The sequence below is a fragment of the Thunnus albacares genome, chromosome 9 (assembly GCF_914725855.1).
Source record: "Thunnus albacares chromosome 9, fThuAlb1.1, whole genome shotgun sequence".
Classification (NCBI taxonomy): Eukaryota; Metazoa; Chordata; class Actinopteri; order Scombriformes; family Scombridae; genus Thunnus; species Thunnus albacares.
In genome coordinates this window covers 4869119-4882884 of record NC_058114.1, presented here as the reverse complement: position 1 = coordinate 4882884, position 13766 = coordinate 4869119, and the positions used below count along the sequence as shown (strand labels likewise).

The 13766-nt window shown below is 39.6% G+C and overlaps 1 protein-coding gene across 1 annotated transcript in view; it reads left to right on the top strand.

Moving 5' to 3' along the window:
* Positions 1-13229, top strand: part of exoc2 (exocyst complex component 2) — a 57153-nt gene extending 43924 nt beyond the window's left edge. Inside the window, exons 13-28 of the mRNA XM_044361550.1 lie at positions 252-376; positions 1150-1218; positions 1344-1501; positions 1658-1779; positions 3065-3126; positions 3507-3587; positions 4117-4176; positions 5296-5357; positions 5449-5518; positions 6860-6976; positions 9091-9232; positions 11592-11647; positions 11746-11868; positions 12135-12196; positions 12555-12614; positions 12711-13229. Of these exons, the coding sequence (XP_044217485.1) occupies positions 252-376; positions 1150-1218; positions 1344-1501; positions 1658-1779; positions 3065-3126; positions 3507-3587; positions 4117-4176; positions 5296-5357; positions 5449-5518; positions 6860-6976; positions 9091-9232; positions 11592-11647; positions 11746-11868; positions 12135-12196; positions 12555-12614; positions 12711-12804 (1463 nt within the window). The 3' untranslated portion in view covers positions 12805-13229. The remainder of the gene's footprint in view (positions 1-251; positions 377-1149; positions 1219-1343; positions 1502-1657; positions 1780-3064; positions 3127-3506; positions 3588-4116; positions 4177-5295; positions 5358-5448; positions 5519-6859; positions 6977-9090; positions 9233-11591; positions 11648-11745; positions 11869-12134; positions 12197-12554; positions 12615-12710) is intronic.
* The last annotated feature ends 537 nt before the right edge of the window (positions 13230-13766 follow it).

Sequence of the window (13766 nt, the reverse complement as noted above, 5' to 3'; positions counted from 1 at the left end):
AGTCATACTTAAAGGAATTGCAGCATGTCTGCTGAGACAGTACGGTAACAAAGAAACAAATAACTGGAGCTCGATGTGTCACGAAGCTCATTATTATTTCCTGTGATTCTTTGAAACACTTGACTAGTGACTAATGACATATGTTATCAGACATCTACTCTGTTATTTTATAATATAAGTCTCCCGTCGCTTTTCAATACATCTTAAATACTGTAGATTAAACATTGTATATGTGTGTGTCTTCGTTCCAGCTTCGCGCTTTGAAACTCCGCAGCAGGTGCAGTTTGTGGAGAAGCTGTCCGATGTGGTGATCGGTCAGCTGCCCAACTTCTGGAAGCTTTGGATCTCTTACGTTAACGGGAGTCTTTTTAGTGAGGTAAATCCTTAAGAAGGCTTTACGAGTGAGAAGGAACAAATCCGTAAAGAAAAAAAAAAGGGATTTGATCCACACAAAAAAAATCACAAAAACACATTTTCACAGTTTCCTCTGAAGGTATCAAACCATGAAGAGCGTTTGGTTTTATTTATATAAGTTTTGAGATATCTGTCCCTGAAATATCTGCATCCATCCCAATGAAATTGAGTATTGAAATATGCTATTTTCAAAGTAGCAGCAAAACATCTTTCCAGAAACAACGCCCATGTTACTAACATGGATTATCCACAGAACAAACTGTCAGCAGAAATGGTTCCTTTGGAATTTATTAACAAGTAGAAAATATGTTTGTTTTTGGTTTTTTTGGTTGTTTTTTTAAATTTGGGGGTTACTTCAGGGTAACTTTGATGTCTCTTCACACCTGTTATATGAGAGAAATAAAATGTTTTTTCACTACTACTACATTATCTTCAACAAAACATTAAAGTATGGTCTGTTCTAGTGTCTGGATTTTAATTTGATTGATCTAATGAAGGCACCAAAACTACACAAATGAATTAATTAAATTGTTCATGTTAATAAGCTATAAAATGTGTATTTCTGCAGGTTTTGAACCACCACACTGTTTCCATGTTGATATAGTGTTTGGGTTTTGGGGGATGGTGTTAAAATTGAGAGTCGCTGATGTAAAATAAAAACAAAAAAAGACATTCAGTGATGATATATTAGCGTGATATTAAATATCAGCTGTTTTTCTTCTTCTATCTCTGCAGACGGGAGAGAAATCCGGGCAGGTGGAAAAATCCAAGAAGAACGCCAGACAGAGACAGAATGATTTTAAAGTATGTGGCATTTTTTAAAAGAAAGAAATGTTATATTGAGATATTTGACTCACCACAGTTGATTTTTAAAAATACCAGTAAATGCCAGCTCACCCTGTTGTTTATACGTACGCTGTGTTCTGTAGAAAATGATCGAGGAGGTGACTAATCGGCTGGTCAGGCTCGTTCGGGGAGCCCTCCTTCCCGCCACCCTTCCGCAGGGGGAGCTGAACCTTTACGGAGGCTGGGAGAACAAGGCGGAGCTCACCGGAGCCTGGCTCACGCAGATCATACACATCGTCAGGTTCTCCACGCTGATTGTTTGAATATTAGTCTTACTGATTGTGTGCGGATCTGATACGGATACTTTGTGTGCAGGAGTTCTTAATTTCATGCCTGTCATAACATTTAATAACCTGTCTCTCTCTCTCTCTCTCTCTCTGTTTCCTCTCACGTCCAGGGGTTGTCACGAGGCTCTGTCTGCCCTCGAGATCCCGAACGATTTGCTGCAGGTGATCCAGGATCTGCTGTTGGACCTGAGAGTCAACTGCCTCATAGTGACTCTGCTGCACACTACAGAAGGTGAGAGAGGGCTTAGAGTTATGTAAGGAAGAGGGTGTTTTAAATAATACCAAGATTTATAAAGAGCAGTTTAAACCAATTTACTGAGATTTTATGTCTCAAAATGCAAATAAGTTTCTAATTATCACCGTGTCCCACTTCCATACTACTTACTAATTCTAAGCAGATTTTTAATTATGTTGATTGTTCACACTAAATACACTCACCGGCCTCTTCATAACGTACACCTGTGCAATCTAATACAATCCAATACAACAGCTCTGCTATAAACTCTACATTTATGAAGCTTATACATTTTAAATGTTTGTTGACATTGTCAGAAAGGTGATGATTCTACTTTATGTTTAATATCGAGGTGGTAGTGGTGCATTTTATTGAATGGTGTTTCTAATTTTTTGTCCACTCCATTAACATACATGAGGTGGGCAAAATATTAGGAACACTTTTCAATGTAAGGCACTCCAGTACGCCACCATTATCACCCGCTACGACCTCAATAACAAACATAAAGTAGAATTATCAACTTTCTGACAATGTCAACAAAAGCTGAAAAGCTATAAATGTCATAAATGTAGAATATATAGCAGAGCTTTTGTATTGGACCGCATTAGATGAAGTGTCCGATGAGTGTCAACATTAATACTTTACTCAGAGCGGTCAGTATGTATACAATACTAAAAAAAAACACTCCTGAATGTGCTATAGATACTATACTACTATACTCTATATGCTTTTTGACAATTAAAAACTGAAGCTTTATAATAATGTCATTCACAAGATCTATTTATGCTGCATCCATTCATCCATTGAGTATTTTTGCTGGTCATTGTCCTCAAATGTCACTTTTTAACTCATACAGCTTCCAAGGTAGTAATGAAGAATGTGTTATGAGACTAAAACCAGACATGCTCGGTTTCACTTGTGGTTAGGCATGGTCATTTTGAGAAGAGTGACTGGTTTTCACTTAACTTTCCCCTCCCCCCCCCCTCCTCCCGCACCCCCCCCCCTCCTCCCCCTCCACACACACACACACACACACACACACACACACACTCACATCAAACTGTGGTCACGGCAGCAAGAGTTTGATTTTTATATCATGTTGTGGTTTCCCCTCAGAAACAAATCCTGTTTATATTTTCATTTGTAATGACCCTGTATGAAAGTGAACGCGATTCGTATTCAAAGAGGCTTTTTTTTTTTTTTCCAGTTCAGTTAACTGTTGAAAAATGTGAAGTTATTGCCCTTTTGATTCATATGTGTGCTTTATTTTTTTGTATTCAAGATGTCAAGAGGCTCGCTGACAAGGAGGACTGGGTTGTAGATAATGAGGGAATCACTAGTCTGGTAAGGATGTATTATTGCATCAAGCAGTATATTATATTTCATGATGAAAAATAACACGTCAGACATCAGATACACGCTAAAACAAATATAAATATACTCATTTTTCACCTTCACTCTGCAGCGTTCTTCATTACAATAAGAAATAAATTGGCTCTTGCTAATATTTGTATGTGTTTTCTGTTTCCTCTGACCATTAAAGACACAGTGTGTAACGTGTCTGGGGGGGTTTTTTGACAGTTTTTTGACTCATAATGTGTTTACATCTGTGCAAGCTGCTGTTTCTTGCAACATGTTCAACAAGTTCAAGTTCAACAATTTGTAGAAAAATTTGCTGGAACCAGTTTTTTTTCATCATCTGTGTGTTTCTGTCTTCTGTGCAGCCGTCGCAGTTCGAACAGTGCATGGTCCAGATGCTGCAGTCGCTCAAAGAACCTCTGGAGATCAAACCGGGAGAGATCAACGTAAGATAAGCTCACGCAACCATTAATCAATCGCAATAACCAGAGTTGCTGTATGATAATCATAATCACAATTTTGACTCAGCTGAGTTAGTCAGATTAACGCTTAGTTTGAAGCGTCCGACGTTTCACATCAAATCATTTTTTGTTTTCTATTGACAAGTTCAACTGATCTCATACTTGAACTCCTACTACTGCAAAAAAGGCTGCTCCTTTTTAAGTTGGGCCAAACACAGGAGATTAATAAAAGCATAACTAATAAAACAAATTATGCATACTTAAGAATCCTGACAAAGGAACCCTATGTTTTCTCTGTAGTGATTAACGTAGGTACAGTAAACTTATTTAGTTCCCACAGATGGAGAATCACGATAAATAATAATTATCTAACCTTTTGAGAAAAGCCGTCAGATTTTAGCCTGTCATATAAGTTCGTACTCACACAAAGGAACTACTCATGATACTTAACCCTTGTGACAGACAAAGTGGGATTTCACTGATGCGGTTTGTTGTGTTTCACTCTTTTCTTCAGGTGCTGCAGCTGGACCAGGTCCAGGACCAGGCCTCAGAGCTCAGCGTGAACATCATGAAGGTAAAAATCTGTCAAAACTTAACAAATTCGGTGTTGTTAAAGATGTAAGAAGGAAAGTAGGAAATTAGTAAATTTGATTTATAAGCCCATTTAACATGCACCCACAATCTTATCTCTACCTTCACACCTATTTCGGGCAGCCATCATGTTTCTCTCACAGTCGACATGACAGCTGTGAGAGAAATGCGATAAAATCTTGGTTGCCCGTCAAGATCAAAGTTGCCATGACCCACGTTTACATGAAATGATGTCGAATACACATGTAAGCTATTATCAGGCTACTAATAAAAACCTCAAACTCACTCATCAGAATTGACATGGTTTATGACATGTCTTGCGTCGTTTTTTTTGTTTGTTTTCTTTCTATTCACATCATAGTACCGTAATTCATCACACCTCACATGACTCAACATTTAACATTTTACAGTGTGATAAAGACCCATCTCAGGCACTTTGCCACGCCGTGACCTTGCAAGACCGTCGTTATCGCGCGGTGTAATGGTGCCACACAAGCGATTATGCAGGCAAAAGTGAGATAACTATCTTTGCAAAAGAAGGAACGGTGAGAGTTAGTGCTCATCTCTGAAAAAACCTCCCCCCCAAAAAAAAAAAAACAAGTCAAAAATGTCAGTGTAGTCTTGAACTTTAACTTACTTTAACAGCATGAATCCAAAGATTAATGTCCAGGCAACTAATCCACGCTTTCACTTCTAGCAGGTTAGATTACTGTAATAGTCTCTTCTCAAGTCTCCCCCAAAAAAGAAAGTCCTAAAAACTGAACACGTCACACCAATTCTCAGCTCCTTGCATTGGCTCACACACAGTATGTTGTAGAATAGTGTTAAGAGAACTGCTGCTTTTCCATAAATCTCTCAACGGTTTGGGACCAAAACACATCTCAACCTCTCAGGTCATCCGGTAGAAGAGATGCTCAAACACACATGGAGAAAGCAGCACAGAGCTCAAACATCATGTAAAGCTCTCTGATTGGCTTTGTGTATGAAATCTGCTATACAAATACTTTCCCTGCACCGACTCACCTTGCGTGAGCCTCGGGTGAGTTTATCATGATATGTGAGATATATCCACAACATGCCTGACAACATGTGTTCATCTCAGGCTTTCATCAACTGCTTGGATCAGCTGAGCACTAAGACAGACGGAGAAATTAACACATCTCAGTAAGTATTTCAATTGTCATGCAGTTTATCTTTAATTACAGTGTTATTATATGTTAAAAATGTCTCCTCCTGTGTGTGTGTGTGTGCTCAGCAACATTTCAGTGGACCTCTCCTCTCCGGATCGGTTTACCAGCATTCAAGAAGGCTTCAGTCCAACATCTGTAAGCTTGACGTTTTTTTTTTTTTTTTTTTTTTCCTTTATTATTTCCTTTAAACTGTGTTTGTTTAACACACCTTTAAATCCCACGTCTTGTGACTGCCAGCGTCACTAAAGCGTGGGCCTTCTCCTTTACACAACCAGACAAACATGTGTCTCACTCATTCAAAACCACGAAATGTTATCAGGCTGTTTCCTGGTTGTGGACAAGAAGCAGATACGTCCTCATTTCCTGTAAGTTATTGAAGATGTTGGTGAAGGGGGTTAAGCGTAGGGGAGGAGGAGGATGAGGAGGAAGAAGAGCAGGGCGTAGAGTGCTTCTGGTAAAGGGAAATGGAGCAAGGTGCAGACGGGGCTTTCCCCAACCCCAAATATGTGAAGCAGTCAGACTCAAGTGAGTGCAGCTGACCAGAGTTAAGAATAGTGTCACTGCTGATATAAAATCTGGCATTTGAGTAGTTGGCAAGTTAGAAAACAAAGCCACATTACAAAGTAGGACCAAGTACCAAGCTGCTGTCACTAGTAGACAAAGATCGGTTCAGGTTAAGCTTGTCTGTAGGCCTCTAGTCGCGGTAAGAACTGTGAAAAACAAAATAGCAGCCAATGACGACATCATTTGTGGTTGCCACAATGTAGGCTAACCTTCATGTCAGCAACCCTGTCAGAGTTTGTTTATTAATCTGAATGCATTATGCATGTGTGTGTGTGTGTGTGTGTGTGTGAGCATGTGTGTGTACGTGTGTGTGTGTGTGTGTGCGTGTGAGCATGTGTACGTGTGTGTGTGTGTGCGTGCGCATGCTCTGACACTTATTTCTTTGTGAGGAATGTTTGAGTTTTACACTTTGAAAGTTTGGACATTTTTAGAAAGCTGATGATGACTTTTTTGAAAAGGAAGAAATTAAGAGAAGTGGGGACATTTTTGTTTGGAAGACATGTTGGAGAATTAAAAACATTTTCAGTATTTGATGACATTTTCAGTAATCATGGACATTTTAGAAAAATTAGAGCTTTTAAGGAAAGTGACAACATTTTGCAATTTGAGGACATTTAAGGAAAGTGAATTGGGGACATCTTTAGAAAGTGGGGACACTTTTGAAAAGGGGGGGCGTTTTAGGAACGTGAAAACATTTTAAGAAAGTCGGGACATTTTCAATAATTCAGGACATTTTTTGCAAAGGGAGGATATTTTAAGAAAGGGAAGATATTTAAGTGAAGACAATTTTAGGAAGTGAATGTATTTAGGAAACGTGTGGGCATTTGAGATTTAGATAAGATTAGAGGCAAGGAAATGCTTTGTGTCTATTTGAGTCCTCACATGTATAAATATCTGTTCATGTCTGTTTAGGAACAACGCCTGCTGATCATCCTCAGTAACTGCCAATACCTGGAGAGACGCACCTTCCTGAACCTGGCCGATCACTTCGAGAAACACGGCCTCACTGGGACAGAGAAGATCACACGGGTCGGTGACGTGTACAGTAGCTCCCATTTATCCTCCCCTTTTTTTTAAATCTGGCACTGAGCTTTTAGATAAGTGTAAGATCTTCAAATAAATAAGTAGTAAGCAGTTTTTCTTGCTCACACAGTCGGTGAGAAGCTGTTGTCATGAGCAACGGAGATGATTAGAGATGCTAAAGGTCCCCTCGCTTTTCTGAGCAGAGATATGACTCTTATCTTGAAAAAAAAGTAAAGGTCATTGTCTTGGAAGTAAAGTTCTTCTTTTTTTTTTTTTTTTTCTCCTTTCTCATCTTCACACATCCATTAAAAGACACACACACACACACATAACTTCACACAATGACTAATGGTTGAATCACAAAGCAAAGAAGTGTTCGGTTGACTTTCCAGTAAAATAGGTGAACAGCATTTACTTTGAAAGATCAATTTAGACTTTTTACTCGTGTCTCGTTAATAATTTGAAAGAATGATATGAGTGTCTGTTTGTCTAGATTTCTATCTCGAAATATCTGCAGATAACACAGTTTCGAACAAGGCTCTGAAAAATAAAAAAAAATTAAAAAAAGAATCCCCGATCACACATCTGCCAACCATACGGATGTCCCCTCACACGTTATGACTGCAAAAAGTGAAGATAAGATGGAAAACTAAATACAATAAGAATAAAAACAATAGAGTAATAAATGTAAAGTGTATAAGGAATCAATGCTAACACCAGTGGCTAATAGAGTAACAATAAAAGTAATATTACACATGATAATGAATTTATACAAAGTTATAAAATACTGTAAATTTGCAGCACTGAAACAATTCAATGTTATAATCTGCATATGCAGTAAAAGCCTCTTCCGTCATACAGGTATATGCAGGATTGGATTGTACAAATAAATTATTCTAAGACAACTGCTATTAAAAACTGGACCAATTAAACACAAACAGAAACATTTAAGAGCATAAATCTGGAGCTCAGTTCATTATATTGAATCAGATTTTTTTAAATTTGCAGTTTGGCTCTAGATGAATAGTTACAGGATCACAGAGATCATTATAGGTCATCCTCATGGTAACGTGAAGATACGTGCCAAGTTTCACGACAAACAACTAGATAAACATGCAGTATCTTTATACACATCAAATAGTTGCTTTGTACGGTTATTTGTGGTTTCCAGGCGATGTATCGTATTGACTTTCCCCTAATTTTTCCCTCAGAGCCACCATGTGGTTGACATTTGTGGTTGTGAAATATTTTGATAAATACAGCATTCATGTTCCCCTTTGGATGAACTGTAACCACTTTGGTGATCTCTTAATAAATCCTCTTAACATCCACCGGGTCGCCGGCGACACACTTAAGCCAGTTGTAAGCAGCAGCATCACGCAGTAATGAGTTAAAGCAACTGGCACAATTTGGCCAATTGGAGATGATTGGAGAGGTTTGTGGTGACACCAGTGACCCCACAAACTAAAAACTCCCATTAGGTTAGGCCTAAAGGTCTGGAATTTTATACTGGTTGAAAAGATGTAGAAGGTTTATGGTGTTCTGCATAGTTGTGGTATAAAGCATGTCCTAATTATTGTTATTCAAATATGACTCATTATAGACGAGAGGACCAAAAACACTTTTTTGTGCCGTCTGTGTTTTAGCCACATGCTAAACAAACACATTTCCAGAAACTAGAAGATGTCACTTGTCAAATGAAGCCTTATACATGCATCATGGCCTTACAGTTCCTCTGTTATAAGCTTTTCCATTTGGGAATGCCCAATAGGGGAAAATTCTGTAAAAAGGGTGGATGTTAAAGGGTTAATTTTTCATCAAGACCCACCATCAAGTCAAAATTTCAATCAGTCCAACACTTTGGTTTATGACCATTCACCAATAAATGCAGAGCTAATAACATTCCCTTCAGTTTCATCTGTACTTTGTGTTTTGTGCTAATTAGAAAATATTAGCCCGCTAAGATGCTAAACTACGATGGTGATCATGGTAATCGTTACATCTGCTTAGCATCAGCATGCTAGCATCAGCATGCTAGCCTTAGCATTCACTCTCACAGAGCCGTTAACTGGCTGCAGGCTCTTTTGTTGTGGTAAGATTTCCTGTGGTTGACCCGCCAGGTGAGTGTGGACGCCGTACGGGAGCTGGACAGGAAACTCTTCGACGCCTACATCGAGAGGCGGGCCGATCCCATCGCGGGTTCCCTTGAACCCGGTATCTACGCTGGATACTTCGACTGGAGAGACTGCCAAACACCTACAGGTACCTTACAGCAGAGCCTCATGGGACGTGCACTCAAAAAAAAGGTGAAAAGTCGTCGGCCTGTACGTGCTCCTTGTGTGTCACAATGATGAACCCTCGCGTGTTAGGCGGAGACCACGGTGGAAATCACCCCAGAAAACCACTAACTGACCCGTGTAATATCAGAAATCGGCCCTTAACAGTCCTGCGGGGTGGGAACTCAACATCTCCGGTCTGATTTTGTGCTGTTGCGGTTCACATGTGTCATGTGTAAAGTACAGCTCTTTGATGTCTTACTGTAAACACCACTGAGATAATTCTGTTGGTCCCCTTAAAGTCTCATGCCCTTTGCGTTTAAACTGTGGGTGTGCAGCGATATGTGTTTATGAGTTTAGTTTGACTTTTTGCTCACCAGATGCACTCCAAACCCAGGTGAAACTTATATGTGTATATGTGGTTTACCTTAGCACAGGATGTGAAGCAACGTTTCTGTGTGTGTGTGTGTGTGTGTGTGTGTGTGTGTGTGTCTGCTCTGAGTGAATATTCAGATGGGCAGCAGCTTATTACAGTGTGTTCTAAAAAAAAAAAAAAAAGGCAGTACTGATCGAAAGTTGGGCCTTGCTCTGGTCTGTTCCTGTCGGTCTGTGTCTATATGTTGAGGCTGTATGTGAAAGAGGAACATTTTGGACACTAAACCGCATTTCTAGGATATGATACTTTCACTTGTTGCACTTTTTGCGTGCGACTGTGGGCGGTGCAAGGCATTAGAAATCCAGTTTCAGTGCTTTCGGTCTTGTTGTCTCTTGTTGTTTCACTTTTAAAGTTTACTTAATGTTATTTAGATTTTACTTCTAGGCAACACAGTGACTGTAGCTTCTTGTCTTCCTCACACAACAAAGCAAGTGACACATGCTGTATTGTTTGTAAAAGATCTCACACAGTTCAGTATGTTTATTTATTTGTTTGTTTATTTATAGGAGACAGTAACACATTAATCAACGTAAATGTGCTGAGGTAATAAAATGGATAAAACACGTCATACATAGCAGGATTACAATCAAAAGAAGGAAAAAAAAAACTGGAGAAAATGTATCACAGATCTTTGTCTGAACAATCTTAAACAGACGATACAGTCAGGCAGGTTTAAAACACTACAAATAAGTTAGTTAATCAATAATAAAGACGTCATTCATGATCACATATCTGAGTAGATTTTAAGCATATTTTAAGTTTGATTTTAAAAATGCTGTACAGCTGCAGCTCTCACAGGAAAAGCTGATTGTCCAAGTTGCACCTATTTTATATTAATATTTTATATTAATGAATGAATAAAGACAAATAAAGAAAGATGAAATCATTTCATGAGGCTACAAATGATGGAAATCTAGAGATTTTTTTTTATTTACATGGTATTATGTCGCTAAACTGTACAAGGACATATTTATTGGTTTATTGACATAAAAACAGTTAGCTAGCTCTTGAAACAGAATATGACGATACCGCTTTCAGTCCATTTTGATTTTAAACATGTAAAAATAAAAAAAAACAACACAAAATGATTTTTCATCACTACATTTACAGTGAACCTGTTCCTCAGTCGAGCTCATCTCTTCTCTTTGATCATGAGCTTCTATTTTATCAGATAAGTCTGATATGTGGCTGTATGACTTTTGTACACATATAGATTAAAAGCAGCTTCCCTTTTCATGAACTGAAAGCTTGCAAAACAGTTTGCATTGAACGTATCATTTACATAATCAGCTCTTTGTTTTTCTTATTCGAGTCCCGGTAGCTCGTTAAAGTTCTCTCGTTGACCCCCGATTGTGCTTCTGTTTCACGAGGAAATCTAAAAGACAGGTTGTTGCTCCTGCACCTCATCTGTGGACGTTACCTTTCTCAACGTCCCTACTTCGCACAGATGGGAGCCTTTCGAGTCTTTTGAGTTTGGGTTTGGGAAGCGCCAGGATGTTACTTTGAGGTTGAGTTCATCATAAATCATGTCGCATCTCCTGCGTTTGACTCCGGATGTGTGAACGGTTGATATCCTGCTTCACAGGCTGTCTGCCCAGTTGGATGAATAAAAGTTATCTGTTAGTCAACACGCACGTTAGACTCCAGTTGTTCTCTGATTAGATCACTCTAGTGTAATGAGTGCACGTCTGGCAAAACGTCTCCAGTCAGAATCGTTATCTACCTCGTTTAAATGACCCAAATAGTTGATTTACTGACTCAAAATCATCTCTGAAGCACTGCTTTCAGTGGCCTCGTGGGAGAGGTGAAGAATTATGAAAACTGTTCCTGTTTCTTATTAGCTCTCACAGCATCTTGTCATCCCACTGTGTCTGTGTTTTGATTGGATCTGTGTCTTCTCCTCCCTCAGGTGTAAGGAACTACCTAAAAGAAGCTCTGGTCAACATCATCACAGTTCACGCTGAGGTACAACTAACCTCTTAAACCCTCAACACTTGTTCTTTCCTCAAACCCCCTTTTATTTATAAGGTGTTTTTTTTTTCTTTTATCATCAACTTTCTCAGGTCTTCACAGTCTCTAAGGATCTGGTACCTCGGGTTCTGTCTAAAATTGTCGAGTCAGTGGCGGACGAGATGTGTCGTCTTATGCAGTGCGTCTCTTCTTTTAGCAAAAACGGAGCGCTCCAGGTACACACTGACACCGACAAGCACACACACACACAGTTAGAGAGTATTTTATCACTCATAGTAAGACCTTGACTCATAAGTCGACCCTCACATTTGTTGGGGATTTACCTGCCGTTTCTGATAATGCCATATTTCAGTTCAAGCTGCCAACTGCTGACAGTTTGTGATGTGATTATATCAACTCTGTTATCTCTCTCTCTCTCTCTCTCTCTTTTTTTTTTTTTTTTTTAAACCCCGTCCCCTCACCCCGCACTTTCCTTCCTCAGGCTCGACTTGAACTCTGTGCTCTGAGAGATGCCATAGCCACATACCTAAACGCTGAAAGCAAGTGAGTGCGGTGCGCACACACATTCACATGGTAGCCACAGACGGGAACTCACATTATGTGCCCAGTGATTTATGGCTGTGAATGTCACAGACATAAATCTTAGCAGTCGCACATCCCTCATTACAATCCCTATTTATGTTACTTGGTGGGTTATAGAAAGGAAGTGAAAGTAATCTGGTTCTGCTGTGTGCATGCGCTGCGGTGTTTGCGTGCGTGTGTGTGTGTATGCATGTATGTGTGTGCATGTGGGTAGGTCGGTGTTTATGCCTGTGAATACATACTTGGACTTATTTTGAACAGTATTTTCTGGTCGCAGTGTTAATAAATGTGCTTTTAACCGGTGTTTGTCGTCTTTTAGTGAAAGCTTTAAACTGGCTTTGGACGCCCTGCCTCAGTTACACAACGGAGCCGATAAGAAGTGAGTCTGAAGCTGGCACATGTCGCTAATAAATCGACCTTTTTGGTGCTTTTGAGATTAATCTCACGTTGGGTTTTTTACCATCTCTTCCGCCAGGTTGCTGGAGGAGCAGCTGAACAAGTTTAAGAGCAGCATGCAGCTACAGCTCAACTGCTTCCAGCCTTCCTCCGTCCAGCCTGTGAAGAGATGAACCCGATGAACGTCTGTTCTGCACTGTCAGTGTTTCTTATCTGTCTGCAGATCGACTTTAACTCTTTATCTTTTCAGTTATCACTTTATTGTTTACTCATCACTCTACTCGTGTGTCACTTTCAATTTCTGCTTCACTAGGTCGAGCACAAAATGTCTGTTCATCTAATCTTGTACACGCTAAATGAGTTGATTGGACAGTCCCATTCATGTTGGTTATGCTAATTGCACACGGGCACGCAATGTACAAGTAGTTAACCTACACTTTTTGAGAAAGCTCTGGGTCACTACTGGGATTGGAGGCCATCACCAGTCACAAACTGGAGTCTCCACTACACTCTACTCAGACTCAAATATGTGTCTTGATCACTCTTTGTACTGTGCCATCTCAAACGCCCAATAAAATGAGACAAACTACTGTTTAAATGTGATGTGTTTTCATTCGGTTGTTTTGTCAGATCTGATTAAGTTGTCAACTGTATCACACGGCGAGCGAGCTTTTCGTCAATGTCGCCTCGAAAGTTGAGCTCGACGTTTCCGTTTGTGATTTGGCATACAGCATTAGTATGTTTGGTAAATAGTTTCAGTTACCTCTAATGGCGACCTCACCCCTCCCCACCCCCACCCCGGTTAGCCCCTCAGCGAGGAATGTGCGAGCAGGCAAAATATCATGTCACAAAATGTATCTTCATTTCCAAGGTGTAACATCAGATGATCAGATTGACTGTCATGTTGACTGACTGATGGCAGCTGTGATTTTTTTTGGGGGGAAACCAAATCATCAGAGACAAAGTATAAAGTGCTATAAAGAGAACCACATGGTGGAGTTATCCACCCCAAAAACAAATCACTCGTTTCTCGGACCGTAGCCGAACTGTCCACCAGATTTCACAGCTAGATACTTCTATTTCGCATTCGTTTTTAATGTAATACTATTTTTTTTCATTACAAATGATAATATCA